This window comes from Uloborus diversus, chromosome 4 (assembly GCF_026930045.1).
Source record: "Uloborus diversus isolate 005 chromosome 4, Udiv.v.3.1, whole genome shotgun sequence".
NCBI lineage: Eukaryota > Metazoa > Arthropoda > Arachnida > Araneae > Uloboridae > Uloborus > Uloborus diversus.
The window spans coordinates 126,103,096-126,120,983 of NC_072734.1; the positions used below are offsets into that span (position 1 = coordinate 126,103,096).

Below are 17,888 nucleotides of genomic sequence, written 5' to 3' on the forward strand. Positions count from 1 at the left end.
AAGGTATATAGCATTCTATTAGCCTTAGGAATCGCGAAAAATTTAGACACGCAGAAGAAAGTTAATGCATCAAAATTGATTCAAATGAATTGTAACTGGGATTCGCTTCCAGTAAACTAATTTTTAAATTCAAGTAGTGCAGGTAGATAATATTAATCCGTGATTCTAAAAGCTGAAATTTTGCCTGCATTTCGAGCTACCCTTTGAGGTATTTTATCGATAGTAATATTATAAAGAGAGAGGGTTTGTATTGTATGTTTATATGCTCCGGACAAGATTAATACATGATTGCAACCTACTGAAAGAGTACGTTTCCAATCAAGCAACTAAATTAGTAACCGATCAGCGACTCGCCTATGATACCAGAACGCAAATTAATGTTTATCGGCATACCTGGTGAAATTGAAAAAAGTTTAATAAATTTAACAAAAATCAACAGGCAGACTGAGGATGTGTTTGTAGTTTTTTTTAAAGCTTAATTGCAGGAATTTTTCACAATGGTAGAAAAACTGACCACTCCAGGTTTAAACTACTTTGAATGGCTCCCTTCAGAAAGACTCCGTACGTTTCATAAGAAAAAAAAACGGGCCATTTGGATAGCGTCTTCAAAAGGTATGCCGCAAAATGTATTACTGATGATCGATGAGCCACTGTTTGTGTATAGAAGCCGTGGATTCTAAATGAACTAAAAGATTAAGACAATATTGAGAGAGATTTTCGCATTTGCCGGTGACTCTTGCCGAACTATTCCTGTGGTTCCCTTGATAAACGCGTGTAGATATACTTTAAGCCTGTTTAAAGTGGTCTCCTTTTAGGGACTCTGTACGATCTCTGTATCTTAAGAATACTTTTAAGAGCCCATATTCATTCTATTAAAATATAAGGCGGTATTCCAATAATTTCGTTGTGAAACTTAAATTTGTCTTACGTATGCAATGGAACTGGACCCCAAGTAAAATAAATATAGACTAATATGATTTACCGTAATATTCTTACTGGACCAGCCGCAGGTCAGTCAGGAAATGAAGTGAATCCATTTCTTTCAAAACCTCAGAAAAACGAAACAAAAAGCGTGTGTACGAGTATATTATGATAACATGTATACCATTATATTTTAAAACAAAAAAATCTGCAAAATATATATTTAAGACAGATAATTTTTATTGAACCCGAACAAGTTCTGGACGGGCTCCTAGTTTGATATAAAAGGCCAGTGGAATAACGGGTCCAGTCTTTTTTTAAATTCTTCTTGCCATTTTAATCTCATTTGCATAGGAGAAAACAGCATTTTATTAATAAAATTTAGGAGTTAATAAAATTTGTTCAATTTAATTTTAGGCAAGAAATAATTTTCCCATGATATGTGTTCTACTAAATTTTATATAAAAAAGACTTACAAATCTCCATATGTTTCATTCATTTCGATTGAATATGCTAGTAATATCCAAGGCAACGTGTTTCAAGCATGCAATAGTATAGCTTTTAAACTAAAGTTTCGAAAGAGTTAATAACAAGTTTCATCTGTTTGATATTAAAATACAAACATATCTATTACAGAGTCAGTACCCTAAATTATGTTCCTTAGAGTAAAATCTATGAATTATTTATGTTTGCATTCAAATTAAAAAACACGGAAAAGGATTCGATTCAGGTAGCATATACCCCAAAAATGGGGTGCCATTAAGACTGACTACCATGTTATCACAGCAGTACCAGCAAACCTCACTATTTATCTCCACATTTCTTGTCTTTATGACAAAATTTTAGTTGTTAATTATGAGTTTTTATCATTACGTGATATAGGAAAACAACGCGAAAAATAAGTCACTTAAAACTTATGATTACACGAAAACTATAGGCGATGGAAAATTTTTGATCAAATATTTGAAATCAGCGTCAAAAATTACTCTAGAAAAGGCCTAAATGTTTCATTTAACAAAGTCTTTGTTTACCAGTCTATTAATTTTTATCATTACGTGTTATTGGAAAACATGGGAAAAATAAATAACTTAAAACCTATAATTACACAAAAACTGTGGGTGATGGAAAAAATCTAAGTAGATATTTGAAATCAGCGTCAAAAAACTTCCCTAGGAACATATAAATGTTTCATGTAACAAAATCTTTGTTTACCAGTGTAATTTAAATCGTTGAAAAAAATTATGTGTATTTGATCAAAAAGTAATAATTTTAAAAGGTAACGAACAATTCTTTTGCGCAATAAATCATATATACGTTTATGATTCTTTAAGCAGCAAAATTTTGCTCATTACCCGTTCATGCTAATGACATAGAAGAGTTGTCTAGCGCAAGAATAAATGACCGTTTTCCGTGGAATGGCCCTATAGGGGGTAAAGTCTTCCAATATGATGGTATTTTCTAATATGGGGCTACTATATATTTTTTATGCATGCAAATCTACGAAGAATGTCTAAACTAACTGTATAAGAGTTTATGCTTTGTGTTGTGACCAGAAGCAGTGGTCTGAACTACAGTTTGTGGACTTGTTTTACTGTTCTGAATTTTTTCTATAGTACTGCATCAGTAGTCAGATTATGCCGTTCTTATAAGTTGATAATTATAGTTTTAAAGTTATAATTTCTTCGGTGTTAACTTTACGTACATGTTTTTCAGTATTTATTAAATTTCAAACATAATTAATGCGAGTAATTAAGAATGAAAATTAAATCAAATAAGTGCATAATATGAGTTAGGGCACAATATCGAGAGAAGCAAGTTTCTTTACCTCGAAACAAGAAAGAAAGGAGAAGGGATAGTGAAGATGAAAACTCTGCTATGTGCTTTGTAGTAAGTTACCACCCAAAGCCAAGCTAAGGCAGAAATACATAAAATACACCTCCAGCTCAGTTATTTCATCCGAGATGGAATAACTGAGCCTGCGGTGTATTTTATGCATTTTTGCTATGTGTGTTTACTGCTCAAGGTCATCTTCAAATGTTCAGGGACTGAACAGTACGTTTGGTGTCAAAAATGCCCGAAATAGGCTCATATAGACTAGCCGGTAAATGAAAAGAAAAAAGCTTTATTTGTTTAAAATGCATGTATTTTTTTATGAAATTCAAACACCAGTTTTCTAATTCTGTTTTTGTTGTACTCCATAATAGGAGGTAACCCGTGTAAAACCTTTTCTGTTTTTTTTTTTTTTTTTTCAAATTTAAAGCTAAATTTTCCGTTTCACGCTTTTAAATTAATATGATCCTAATAGAAGAATCTTAAATTTGATTATTCGCTAAATGTTCTTATTTTTCCCTTATCCTTGTCAGTTGTTGGCGAAAAAGGCAAAAGGTGCACCATATTCGGTGCCTTCACCCTACACTGTACTGCGCCATCACTTTTGTGGATTCATGGGGAGGGTGGGAGTGACCGCCTTCTTCGGACTACCCGACATGCAAGAGCACCTCGGTGACCAACCTCCTGAAGATGGACGCAATTGGGTGTTTCGAAAGCACGGTAATGAAGCTATGCAAAAATAAGCACCTTTTTTTGCGTTCAGGTGGCACTGTAATGCATGCACCCCCTGGACACGCAATCTCCATTATTTAAAGTGACAGCGTGAGAAGAGGAGGAGCCAGAAAAACATGCGGCCTGCCGGGATCACGTGAGGTGCCTTTTTTTCCCCTTTCGCACTCCACTTCTGCGGAATACTCCGAGATGGAGTTTAATTAGAAACGAGTTCTCGTTTCAACTTTCATCCTCAAAAAGAGGAGATAATGCGCATTCTTTTGCTCGCATTTCTTCTTCTACGAGCGGAATATGTCCAGGTGTTTCTTGATCCGCTAGAACCGCCAGGACGGAGCTAAGAGACGGGTTTTATACATCCACACACATGTACAGAGTGACCCAATAAAATAAACAGTTTTTGAATGAGAAATTTAAATGTGACAAATAAAGTTCACTTAAGGTTCAGGCATTAATATATTCCTCATTAATGATTCGATTGGCTCCAATTTTTTCATTCATCAAATGAAACAAGAAAAATAACAAAAAAAAATCACTTTATGGGAAAATTTAAGTTTAAATTATGTTTGCCAGCAGTTTAGCAAAATATGTCAATTGGTCTTTTTAGGAACATGTTTCCCCAAAAGGTCAACTCTGAAAATACTCCAACAATAATAGGAAACTAAAAAAAAAAAAAAAAGAAAAATTGTTAAATATATTCCATATTTACTTCAATGGAAAGGAGACAGATTAATCGTCACATTCGGGGCAGTTATAAATCGATATATTCAGTTTTTGGGTTCCTTCTGCTCACAGTTCATGCACATATGTGCAGCATATGCTGCAAAGGATGATGTCCACCACCCGATCCTTTGAGGTTTTAATATGGACACCACGGTACTTCTAATACCAATCATAATCTTATTGGGTTACCGTCTACTTTCAGATTATCAACTAATTCACAGGGAAAAATGATAGAAGCCAATTTTTCTATTTGAATTCGTCACCTACATAAATTAGATTTATTAGAACAACGAAAAAAAAACCTACTTTTTTGTGCTAGTAAAGTGCAATGAGCCATAAAGGAGCAAAATGTACTGTAAAATAAGATCAGGCAATTCGGACAAGGCTCTTTTGCATGAACTGTTTCTACACTTTTAACTGTTGAAAAAATAATCGTTGAAATAGTAAGGCTGTACCATCAATTAGGTTTCTACTGAAGATTAAATCACGAAGCAACGCATTTTTGCTATCCTGCATAGGAAAACGGGGTGTTGGCCTTAATGGTCTACATGACCCTATTTGTCGTACCCACCTTATGACATTACCATTAATTTTACAGATGAAAAGATCATATGAAACCGGAACGAAATAGTGTTGCCGAAATATGCGCATCATTGCATCAATTAGACATTGAAGTGTAAAAATGTTTGCGTCAAATGAAAACAACAAAATGAAATATGCGCTATAAAAGTGTCCGCAGAGCACGCTAGAGGAGAAAAACGAAACTCTCCTGAACGGGGGATGATCCCGGAAAATGCTCTTTAAAAGTGAACTGATAAACGGAGAAACATCTGACGATGAGGGCGCGAAGATGGTGCGTGGGAGTATACACGAAGTGGAATCGATGAGGCGGGACGGGGAGGGGGATAACGAGAAGTTTCTCCATGCTTGTGGAGAAGCTGAAGGCGTTCCAGGGGAAGAGACAGCTTTTTGATTGTCTCAGAAGAGTGTCCGTCGGTTGTATGCGGCAGCACGCAGCATAAGCACGAGCGGAAACTTTTGCGTGCACTTTTCGCAGCTCTCAGGCACTTGCAATGAAAGGGAGCGACTTGGAGGATTTGCTTCCAGTCCCGTTACCCAAAAGTCTGCACATGAGGGTTAGAAATTTCCCGTGACATCGTTGAGAAGGAAAGGGGGAGAGGAGTGTCCAAATAGAGACTCTGCCCCAAGTCTCCGTTACCACAAAGGATCTAGCCGAAAATTACTCCCTGTTTTATGAGAACACTTAAAGGGACACGGTTCACTGCTAAAATTTGGGGAACTTTTATATTAAATATTACTGTAAAATGGAGTGTTCACAGTACAGAAAAAAATTACAGATAATTGTATCGAAAAACGATTGCTGTGCCGATTGATACACCACGTGACTTACAGCGCTAAGCATATAACACGGTATTTGCCATCACGCGATGTGTCCAAACTGGTATGATGGGCAGCACAGTCGCCTACCAAAGCGAAGAGCCCGAGATCGATCCTACTGCTCGCATGTTACGTTTTTCAACTCTCGTTTATTCTAACGCAAAATTCTACAAAAAAAAAAAAAATAGGATTTTACAGTAAAAGTTACTGGCAACATGATGCCTGTAACTTTTACCGTAAAGTTTCAGGAATTTTTTTTACAGTGAAGTAAAATTATGCTCATCCAGAATATACTCTTCTTCTGTTAGAGCAAGGTATCTATTCAAATATAGCTTCCTTCGCTTAAGTAGTGCCATAGATTGCAATGAAAGTACAAGAAAACTGTGTTAATACAGAATTCCGTCTTTTCCTGGTATTTCTAAAAGGATTATAACAAACGCTTCTCCAAAAGAAGCGCGGAGTGAGTGTCTAATGATGGGCTAAAGATTAACACCCTTTCACTGCAACTTTTACTGATGCTAGCAAACCGTACTCCAAGCATCAAAAACAGTGATTATAGGTGGTTAAAATTAATTTTCCACAAAAAAAAAAACTCATTTTGATTTTAAATTGATAGATTCTTTTAAAGAGCGACTACTCAAACTTTGTTCACTTTGTAAACAAACTGATGAAGCAATAAATGTTATGGATTGCCGACTCTTATCTATCAAAAAAGAAGACGAGATCATAGACTAAAAACAACGCCAAATAAGAGGAAATCATTGAAAAGATCATAATACAGTGTACTAAACTCAACTGAATTCGATTTTCCCTTACCGGGATTAAGTAAATGATTTGAGATAGAATTGTTTACTACAATTCTTACCGAAAATTTATTGCGTTAAAGGTATGAATTGGAGGCCTAAAAAGTATTACGTGTGATTAGTAAACGCCAAACTGATATTGTAAATGAGTTTAGGTTGATTCAATATCAATTCTTTAGAGGAAATCTCGGAAGCAGTAACAGCTCGTCTATTTGTACACATGAGCTCCCCAAAGAAAAGTGAAGAAATGAATTTATTAAGATAAGACAAATTATTAAGTACGCTTCCAAATTTATTTTTGTTTCCATTATAAGCTTTTTCCCTTATCGTTTCAAATACACTCCTAAGCAAATACCGAACATCTCAGCTGCTCTAAATGAGCTGCTCGGTGTTTGATTGCAATTCTCTCTGAGTTCTATCCATGGAGTGATAATTTGTTGCTTCATAACCTGGCAACTTAGCTCAGTTACTGAATTGTTCATTGCTACACTATTCTCAGCTCAATCGCAGGTGAGAAAAGAAAAAGAAAAACCCTTAAAACCAACTTCAGAAGAGATGAAGTGGACACAGGGACGGAAGGGGAATGCCACTGCTGATACTATTCTGTTCGCTCACCGTCAGTGTTAGGCAGGTCTCTGTGTTTGCATAGTATGTTCGCCAAGAACGGATACAAGGGAGGGGTGATGAGGGCGATCGCCGCACCCTTGAGGGATCCTGCTCCGATAATTTTTCCGATTTGAAGATCTAAAACGCAATTGCAGGCCATTTGTGATGACATTAAGGAAAGGAACGTATGAAGACCTTCCCTTGAACATTTCACAAAATTTCAGTTTCATCTGAAATAGTGTTAGGGGAAAGAATGGGTTCGGTAATTTTCTTCCTGTAATTTTTCGAAATTGAAGTTTCAAAAAGCGCAATTTTGGACGATCTTCGATGACGTTTGGGGGGAGGAGGGAGTTCCGAACTATTCCCTTGGAATAATTACGAAACTGAAGTTCTAAAACGAAATTTTATAAAACCTCTTTCAACGAAAAAGAGAAGGAATGGGTTCGGAGACCTCTTAGTAAGTTAAATCACTAGATTTTAGTTGTTTTAGATAAAAATGCTGTGTCACCCTTCCCCCTCATCCACAAGCACGTTTAATCAGATATGCAGTAAAAAGTAAGTTAAAAAATTAACCCACCCCTTCCTTGAAATATTTCTGGATCCATCCTTGCTGTTCGCAGAAAAGATAGATCGAAGGTAAACACATAATGGGTTGCTAGAAGGTTTGCCACTTTTGGAGATTTTATCTGGAATAATGAGAAGTAAACCAATGTTCACCATCTGTTTGGCATCCATTTGTTATTGTCTGCGCCAAACAAGTGATATACTGCACCAAATGACTTTTTTTTTAACATCTTTCCTATGAGCTCAGTATAGCTACTGCGTTGGAATTTTCAAATACATTTTTTTTTTTGTTATCTCATTTTAACTATGTATTACTAGCTGCGTTGCCCGGCAGTGCACTATCTACTTCGAAAATAAAAGTTGTATCACATGACGCGTGTTCATCAATCAGGGTTATATATTAAAAAAACTATCAAATCTCCCAACAACGTAAAGACGTAAAAAAAGAGCAATTTCGTGACTCAAAATGTAAATTTAAACCTCTTTGGGTTTCTTGAAAATTCCAAAAATGAGCATCAAAATCCTTCTGCCAAATATGGCAAAGACCCGACGAACGCTGTGTATTTCTATACTAGTGATACCCGCACGGTTTTGCCGGGAATAGAAAAATCAAAAGGTCCTTTGGTTCGCCTGTATATTTACAAATAATGTATGGTGAATTTTCTCGCCAGTTGGCTTGTACCCATCTTACGGTTCCACGATATGATAATTTCGTATCTCGCCAATTGACTTGTGCCCATGTTACGGTTCCACGTTATGATAATTTCGTTATTTACTCGTCCATCTTATGATATTTTTTTCTTAAAATTGGAATAGAAAAAGAATCACATCGAATTTTCGAAAAATCGCTTCGAGGTGCACACTAGGGTGGGCCGAAATAGACCAAAAAAAAAAATTTTTTTTTTCGAAATCAATTTTTGGATAGCGCGCAAAAGTTGCGTGATGAGCTAGTTAGCACTCACAAAAAATTTCTTGGACATTAAAAAATATCTAGCCGGCGCTATTTGACACTAAAAAACCGAAAAAAATGAGAAAAATGAATTTTTGTCAAAATTTTTTTTAAAAAACTAAATTCCAAATATTTTGCTGGAATGCACCGAAAATGTCATATAATGAGCCAGTACGAGCCCATAAAATGTTTCATTGATTTTAATGAGCATTTAACTGCTCCTTTCGGACATCAAAAAATTGGAGAAAAATGAAAAAATATTGATTTTTTTTAAACCATTGTGAAAATTATTTTTCAAAATTAAATCATAGATTAATTAATTAAATAGAACTATTAATCATAGTAATTATTATCACGCAATTATATCATACGTTGTCTAGAATAACATATAAAGATAATAAAATTTTGAGAAAGAAATCTTCAAATTTGATTTATAATATCTCATGCATAATGAATATTTTGTTTCGGAATAATATTGTCCCTTGTTATCAAATGATGAAAGTTCTTTCCTAGCTTGAAATTTGGCACGAATGTATTCATCTTGTGCAGTTTCACTACGAACTTATATTGCAGCTTCGGTTTTTAGTTTCACACAACGTTTCACGGTTTCCGTGTGACAGGGAAATTTCTCGAAAGTGAACTCTGTAGGCTGTTCTTTGCACATTTCTTTCAATTGTTGGGCTTTTAGATGCATTGTAAGAAGTGGCTCTGTTGCAACACAGTTTGCCCAATGAACAAATCAACATAATCAATAGCTTCAAAATTGAGTTTAGGACGCTTAAAAAATCGTAACCATCCGAGCTCTTCGTCTTCTTATTTCTAGAGTTCAGAATGCACCTAACAGCTAATTCCCGAATGTATTTTCTTGAGTCAAACAACATTGTCAACAGTAGCTGTTCAGGATGAGCGAAATATGCATTATTTGTTTCCTTATCCACTTTTCCAATAGCCATTTTTCTTACTGTCCTTTGATCAATTAGAAATTGTTTTTCTCTATCAGGGACTTTTGCTTTTTTTCTGCAATTACACGAATATAAATCTGCGCATTTGCAGGCACAAACGTCAATGTCGTAGCCACTGCTTTAAATTTGCTTAGCTTTGATTGTAAAAGTTGCGTCTTTATATTTTTAGCATTTTTTGTTGCGCTATTATATTTAGAATAATAAGATAAAATCATGGTAATCACTCTTCTTATCGAAACAAGGGGAAGGGAAGCACGCCCCCAAATATCAATAACTTTTTTTGAAACTACAGCGGCCACACTTGCTGAAGATGGTTGCTTACTTCCTTCTCCCTTTATTTACATCTTAGTGATTTGATAACATCTGATAATGTCCTCATTTGTTGGAAGAAATAAAGCATCGGGAGGAGATAAATCTTTTCCAGGTCCAAATAGAAGACTACATGTGCTTGCTCGCGTTACTTTCTTTTTCGCACGTTTCTACATAACAGTCGTGTTGTATACCAAAACAAAGACAATAATGCAATGACATTCGAAATGACCGGCTCCCGTTTAAAAGACTTCAGATGATTCACATTTTTTTAATACTCAAGGGTTCTATTTGTCAAACATATATAAAATAGTTATAACATAATCTTAGGAATAATAGAAGCAGTTGAGCGCCGTTTATTATCCAGGAGAAACAATTGGAACCGAAGATTAAAAAATTAGCATCTTATGTAACTATTTTTTATTTGAGTGTGTGCATTTTTTAAAATTGGCGTACAAATGTCGCATAAAATTGATTGAAATTTCACTGTTTATTCTAAGTAACGTATTGCGTAACATTTCAGTATTTACTTATTTTAAAACTACTTTTTTTTTTTTTTTTCATTTCTCCCATGTGTCAGTCTTAAAGGAGTGTAGCTAAATATTCTACGAAATGTATAAAAGTCTTTGAGGTTTTCAACTGATTCACTGACAGATACTTCTAATGTTTGCTGAAACTAGCTTCAAACTTTTATTTTTACCCCCCCCCCCCCCCATTTTCTTTTTTTTTTTTTTTTTTTTTTGAAAAAAGTGCATTTTTGGCCTTTTTTTCAGTTTTTCAAGGTCAAATAGCGCCGGCTAAATATTAAACAAATTTAGCGAAATTTTTTATGGGTAATAACGGGCCCATATAGCAACTTTTCCGCACTATCCAAAAGCAGATTTCCAAAAAAAGTTTTTTCGGCCCACCCTAGTGCACACCCCCATGCTACATACTAACTTTGTGCCAAATTTCATGAAAATCAACAGAACGGTTTACGCGCTATGCGCGTCACAGACATCCTACAGACATCCAGACATCCTCCGGACAGAGAGACTTTCAGCTTTATTATTAGTAAAGAAAAAGATAAAGATCAAGATTTTTTCCCATTTTTTAAAATTTATGTGAAAAATGGGCTTAAAATTGGAATAGAAAAAGAACAAAATCGAATTTTCGAAAAATCGCTTCGAGGTGCACACCCCCATGCTACAAACTAACTTTGTGCCAAATTTCATGAATATCGGCCGAACGGTCTAGGCGCTATGCGCGTCACAGACATCCTACAGACATCCAGACATCCAGACATCCTCCGGACAGAGAGACTTTCAGCTTTATTATTAGTAAAGAAGACCAACCTCCTATGAGGGGACCTACCCTAAATTAATTCCTGAGCATAAAAAGACCTCTGTGCGAAATTTGGAAAAAATCCTACTTAAACTGTGGAATTGCATAAAAAAATATACACACACATTCAAATAAACCTCCATTTTTATACAAATAGATTTAGAGACCTCAAGTAATTTAAGTAATTTAGGTGGTATTAGGTAGAATCAGTGCAGAACAAAAACAATTATATTTCTAAACATTGTCAAAAAAAAAAAAAAAAAGTAAAGTAAAATCTGTGACCTACTTCCCCCAATTAATTCGAATTTGAATTCCAAAAACTTTGAATTCAAATTATGTTTTTCGCAATCACGAGTTGCGACAAGACCCTACTGATTAGAGTTATTGTTTCTAGAAACGGTTCCTCCCCCCCCCCCAAGCATGTCCCTTCTCCTGAGTGGTTACGTGTGTATAGTTGTGTGGCTTACGTGTGTGCACGCAGGCGTGTGTATGTGTGTAAAGGCGTGCGTACGTAGGGGAGTGTATATGACCATGCGTGTGTAGGACAAGGACCCCACCGCTCAGCAAAAGTGGATTCCGGTGGACAGTGCTCAGGACCAGCTGCGCCGCAGCCGGTGGACGGTGGTGCTGCAGCCCTGATCCAAGCTGAAAAAGAAACCGTAACGTCAAGGACAGTCAAATGAAAGCAATAAGCAATCGTGATTGCTCAAAAAAAAAAAAAAAAAAAACAGACGAGTGGTAGTACACAAAAATCTTCCCTTACCATTGTGTTTGTAATCAACATTTAAATATATAATATAAGCAATGTTATGGTTTTATTGAATTCCAATTTAAGATGCTTTTTTTAACTGTGAGAACTTCAGCTTGCGAAAACGGAAACTTACACTCCTCAAAAGTAAAATTGCAACATCAAGAAAGAATGTACGTAATGTCATGAAAATTACAAGAGCGGTAGGGGGTGCGGTCGATATGCAAATGATTGAAAAACAGGAAAAAGTTATTAAAAATTACCCTCTTTATCTAGTATCTAATACGCCTACTACAAGCAGGTATATAGGTCTCAATCCACCAAGGAATGCTATCAATGTTTGTTTTGTTTTTTTTTTGTCAACTTAGAGCTATGCAACATCCGACTGCTGTTCACAGACCGTCAATGGTTTGTGCCAGCTGTCTTCAGTTTATCTCACATCCAATGAGATCTCACAGGTGCTCAATGGGAGTCAGGTCTGGAGAACTGCTGGCCAGGGAAGAATTTTAAATACGGTCAAGCTGCTACGAGCTCGCCGTACAGCCATAATCTTTCTGTAATACTGAGTTGAGGACGGCCTGAAACAAGGGCGAAAAATTGGCCTGCGTGACGTAACGACCTGCTGTCAAATTGGAGTCAATGTGCATCAGAAGTTTCCTGCGATTAATCATTATGCTACCCCAAATCATGATTCTCAGAGCATGATCGGTGTGCCGCTCGGGAAAATGGACTGGTTCGTGACATTCTCAGGGTCGCCGATATATATGTCGACGATCGTCATTTCTCTACGAACAGAAACGACATTAATCTCTGAACAATACTCGATGCCATTTGATGGTCCATGTATGGACGATGTTAAAATCTAACAACTGGAATAAGCTGAAGATTCAACGCAGATCTCTAACACTCATTATATTTGTGCTATTTATCATTTACGTACGAACAGAATAATATATTTTCCTTTTTGTGAATTTTTTCGCTCATAGAAAGTATCAATATTTATTTTTGGAAGTGGTGAACGCTATTCAATTGACTTTTAAAGAAAGCAAATCTGATTCCTTACTGACAGGTTGATCGTAAATTTTCTCCAAGAATTCCAACAGGATGCAAAAAGGAGGATGAGCAGTTACCACTGGAGTTTGTGTAATTTCTCATCCCACTCGAGAAAATTGCTCTTCTAACTCCCGATTTGTTAAGAAAAGCATTTTAGGATATTTTATTAATCCAGTAAAAGTGAATCCATTCGTAATCATGCCCCTCTTTAGCATGGCAAATGAACAGATGGCGTGCCATTCGTCTAATTGAATTTCGGAAACTAAACACAGCAGTTTTCTCGTTTCCTTCAACTGACAGAACAGGAAATTCGCGAGAAGGAAGGGCCCCCTCGTGTAATGAACACGAGGGAGTTTGCTCTTATTATCATCCCTACTTTGAAAAAAAAAACGGGATATTTCTTCTGAATTACAGCGATTTCTTCGCCATTCATAAACGGCGGAAAAGTCGTCATTTTTCTTTAGAAGAAGCTTTCGCTTTAAAAGGCGGCTTTCAGTTGAAATTAATTTCGGAGATTTCTTTCTAAATTTATGAAGGATATTTTCAATCATCCTTCATCTGACGTTGTTTTACAAAAAAAAGGTCTAAATTGAACTAAAAAAGAATGGGCCGATGAAAATTTTGAGCATTCCACCCCCCCCCCCCTCCATTTAACTAGAAGAAAAAAAAGATTTTTCTTAAATCTGGAGTAATAGTTGCTTTCTCAACAATCTTCCCGTTTATGTCTATGTTCAGAACCAGTATGCAGCTTCTTTTTACGCATGATTATTTTTCTTTTTTAGTTAAGATATACATAATCATTGTACTTTTCTATTAAAAAATCTAAAATTATCTAAATTTATCTTCAGAAAAAAAAATAACGAAGTATCAAACAATTCCCTTCTTTACTTCTAGAACGTTTACCTCTGAGGTGTCAAACAACCGGGAAAAATAACTAGTGTGTAGCAGCGGCACTAACCTTCGGTTAATATCTCGAACGAACCGGGTGCTAATTTCATCGACCTTGCTGCAGCTGAGCCCGTGATAACTTGCCCAAATTTGAGCACGGGTGAATAGTTTGGTAATTAGTCACAAGCGTAGGTCCATGTCTCAGGAAGCTTTAATTAGTTGGATTTTTCATGTTGAAAAGCATTGAAAAACTTGGCATGTATCATTTATTTCTTTTATTTTTTCGTACCAGAATCCCTGCCCGAGTTTCTAGCCGTCCTGGGCTCCCAGGCTCATTTACCTTGTGAGGTTCCCCAGCGACCACCAGCCAGTGGCATCAAATGCATCTTCTGGTACAAGGACGACGAAGTGATGTCAGTGTACACAGTGGACGCCCGTGAGGGCGGGGCCAATTCCCTTCACGTCCCTTCTGATCGGCTCCGTAGTCGCGCACACTTCGAGCCAAGTCCATGGCCACCGCTGCTGAAGCTGGATCAGGTGAAAGAAGGAGATGAGGGCGTCTATTACTGTAGAGTCGACTACCGGTGGGACAGAACCTACATGTATACCGTCGTCCTTAAAGTTGTCGGTAAGTAATGTAGTTTAGTTTACTGTCAATTTGCTTTTTCAGTAATGCCTCGAGTAACTTGAGTCATAACGCATTAGGCTCTCCCTGGTATCTTAAACTCCTATTGTAGGTGGCATTTTGGTTTGTGTCATTACTGAGAACTCTCTTCCCAATACATTCAAAACTTCATGTGATGGGTGAAATAAAAATGGTGACGTCATGTCTACAAGGATTCTCAGTGAAGTCCACTCTCCCTCTTCGGAAAATCAGCAACCAAAAGCAGCTTTTTTCTTGGAAATCCCAAAAAACTGCTAGAACTTAGGGTTTCTTCCTTGAGGAAAAACAGCTAGCTCTTCGGAGCATAGGCAGTTCAGTTTTTTTTTCTTGCGTGACACCAACTTCAGACTGTTCATGGTCAGAAGTGCAGAATCAACGTTTCTATACCATATGTTCTTGTTAATAGTAGACAATCCTTGTATATATCGTTGTGTCATAATGAAGAACTTGATCAATGAACTTACTGGCTGGCATTTTATACGAAAATAATTTTAAACTACAAGAATTTTCCTTTTGGGCATGTATTGTGATTCACTTGTTAAAATAATACAGTTTAAAAGAAATAAATACTACAGAATTCTTAATCACTTTCTAAAAGTCTATATTTGATCATAAGTATCAGGTTGCAATGCTGTTTCGAGAACCTGATGTTGCACTGGCTCACGGAGCCTGGTTCCTGTCCCGAAAACCTGAAGAAGCTCAAAAATCCATACCTGTGAAATTACTGAAATATTTATGTATTAGTGGCACCCGCACGACTTTGCCCGTAGTAGAAAATTAAAAGGTCTTTTGGTTCGCCTGTATATTTACAAATAATGTATGATGAATTTCTCGCCAATTGGCTTGCCCATGTTACGGTTCACGTTGTGATAACTTGGTAATTTACTCGTCCATCTTATGATAATTTTGCTCAGGAAAATGTTCTTAAAATTGGAATAGAAAAAGAACAAAATCGAATTTTCGAAAAATCGCTTCGAGATGCACACCCTAATGCTACAAACTAATTCTGTGCCAAATTTCATGAAAATCGGCCGAACGGTCTAGGCGCTATGCGCGTCACAGAGATCCTGATAGACAGAGATCCTGACAGGCAGAGAGAGATATCCAGACAGAGAAACTTTCCAGCTTTATTGTTAGTGAAGATTAGTATTATTTTGAACAAAAGCTCAAAATCAGTTTTATACGAATATCTAAACACTACTTATTTTGAAATTTAAATCAATATCTGCAAAGAGCAAATAAAAAAGTAAAACACTAAGCGAATAAACCGGAGGTTGAAATGTTCGTTTGGGGGGGGGGGGGGGGGGTCGGCCGAACAGGAGGCTCATGTCCTGGTCCGAAGCTGATCATACCAAGTCCTGGTTCATTCTATGCAGTGGCATTATACCTTATCCCAAGGTGGCAATGTTCCAACGGGACCTTTACCACGTCAGTTAGATACCAGTTCATACGGGTCTTAATTTTTACTTTCTTCTATATCTAATATATAGAAGAAAGTATTGGATTGGACTGCAGTCCTCGGCTGGAATTGACTGAGCTGGCCGTGTATTTCATGTACTTCTGCCTTAGCCCTGGCTGTAGGGCGGTAACTTATTAAATTTACTGAATATATTGGATTCGTGCAAATTTTCGAATTTCAAATTTTGATGGGTTCGAACTTTTGAGGTGTGTGAGTCTATTTCGACCATTTTTGGAAAATGTCTGTCTGTCTGTGTGTCCGTGTATGTTTGTGTTTATATGTGTGTGAACAGTTTTTTGTGACCGCTCCATAGCAAAAACTAGCGCATGAAATTGAACAAAAATTTGGTACACATATGTGCCCCTATGTGAACGTGTGCCCATTGTTTTTTTGGCACAAATTCCTCCAAGGGGGGTGGAGCAATGGGACGTTTCTTGAGTTATGCGTGCATGTCATTCCCCAGGAAGTAACTGGCGAAATAAAACAAAATTTGGTCCATATGTTGCCCTTAACAGGTACAGGTGCTGATTCAATTTTGGTGTCAATAGCTCAGACGGGGGGTTGAGCTATAGAACGTTTTTGTCGTCAATTGTGACTGCTGTATTTCAAGAAATAATGAACGGAATCAAACAAAAATTTATCGAAAGTAGTCCTTAGAGGGTATAAGAGATGATTCGATTTTGGCGTCAATACCTGAAAAGGGGGGGTGGCGCAATCGAACGTTCTTTTTCTTCCATTGTGAGTGCCATATATCAAGAAGTAATGCTACGTTCTGGGTAAAATTTGGAATAAATGTGAATCCATATGTAAACAGGCGTTGGTTCAGTTTTGGCACCAATCGCTCCATGAAGGGGCTGATTTTTTTTTTTTTTTTTTTTTTTGTGAATAAAAGTAGCTTTTCTAATTCAACAATAAGAAACATAAATCGTAATAGACTGCCGTCTACGTATTTCGCATGATTTTAATTGCAGGAAAAGGACCAGAAAATCGCGATGATTTAAATTTTTAATTGTTGCCATCTTGTGTTTGTTAACAAATAAATGTTTGAAAGTATTTTAAGCAAACGCTTTTAAAATAATTTTTAATTTTCATTCTTTGCTTTGCCTTTGAGATAAATCAGAGACTGGGATGGTCGTCAAGTGTTGGCGTGTATCATTTTGCTTTTGTTGGGAATATTGCTCCCTCGCCAAGCATGGGGAGGAATCAGAATTATAAGAAAGATATAGAAGAAAGTTTCGTGATAACCACACCATACTAGTTATACTTTCATGTTCAACCCGGACGAGTCAGTTCTAAAACTTGCCTGTTCGTTTTAAGGGAGGCATTGAGTAATTCAGCAGCAATAGAACAAATTTTCTTTAATTGAGTTATAATTTATAGAGTGGAGCACTTTAGGGGAGAGATATCTTCCTGGAAACCTTCTAAATATGGCTATGCCACATTGATAAACTTGGCAAAATCAATATTTGACCGTGGTTAAGAGAAAACGTTGGAAATTTATTCCAAAAGCCATTAAGATAAAGAATTATTTTTTTAATGAGTAGAAAAAGAGATTAGCTCGTAAAGGATGAAATAGTTTGAAGAAATGTCGGCAAGCAGGCAGAATAACAATCATTTCATACAAGCCACGGATTCGGGAAAATTATGAAATCTGCGGTCATCAGATTAATGTGATAGTCATGCCTAAAGTACACCGTTAAAAATAAAAGTTTAACCTTACACAAAGATTCCATTAATACACGAAATAAAGGATTTTCTCTGAGTTGCTTGAGCTGTATTGGTCTGCAGAAACCGGCTTCAGTCGGTTAGGGACCAACGCCACCTTGCCGGACAGATTAACTTAAACTATAATTCTGAAAATAACATAACATTTAAGGAATCTACATTACGCAACTGGTATCCGTCGGAATAAGAGTTAGTCGCTTATTAGAGTATTAATTAGAAAGGTTTACTTTAATG

At 36.6% G+C, this 17,888-nt stretch overlaps 1 protein-coding gene across 1 annotated transcript in view; it reads left to right on the forward strand.

The window, feature by feature from the left end:
- The first annotated feature begins 973 nt into the window (after positions 1-973).
- LOC129220825 (B-cell receptor CD22-like) overlaps positions 974-17,888 on the forward strand; it is a 51,326-nt gene continuing 34,411 nt past the window's right edge. Inside the window, 2 exon segments of the mRNA XM_054855256.1 lie at positions 974-1,010; positions 14,099-14,434. Coding sequence (XP_054711231.1) covers positions 974-1,010; positions 14,099-14,434 — 373 coding nt within the window.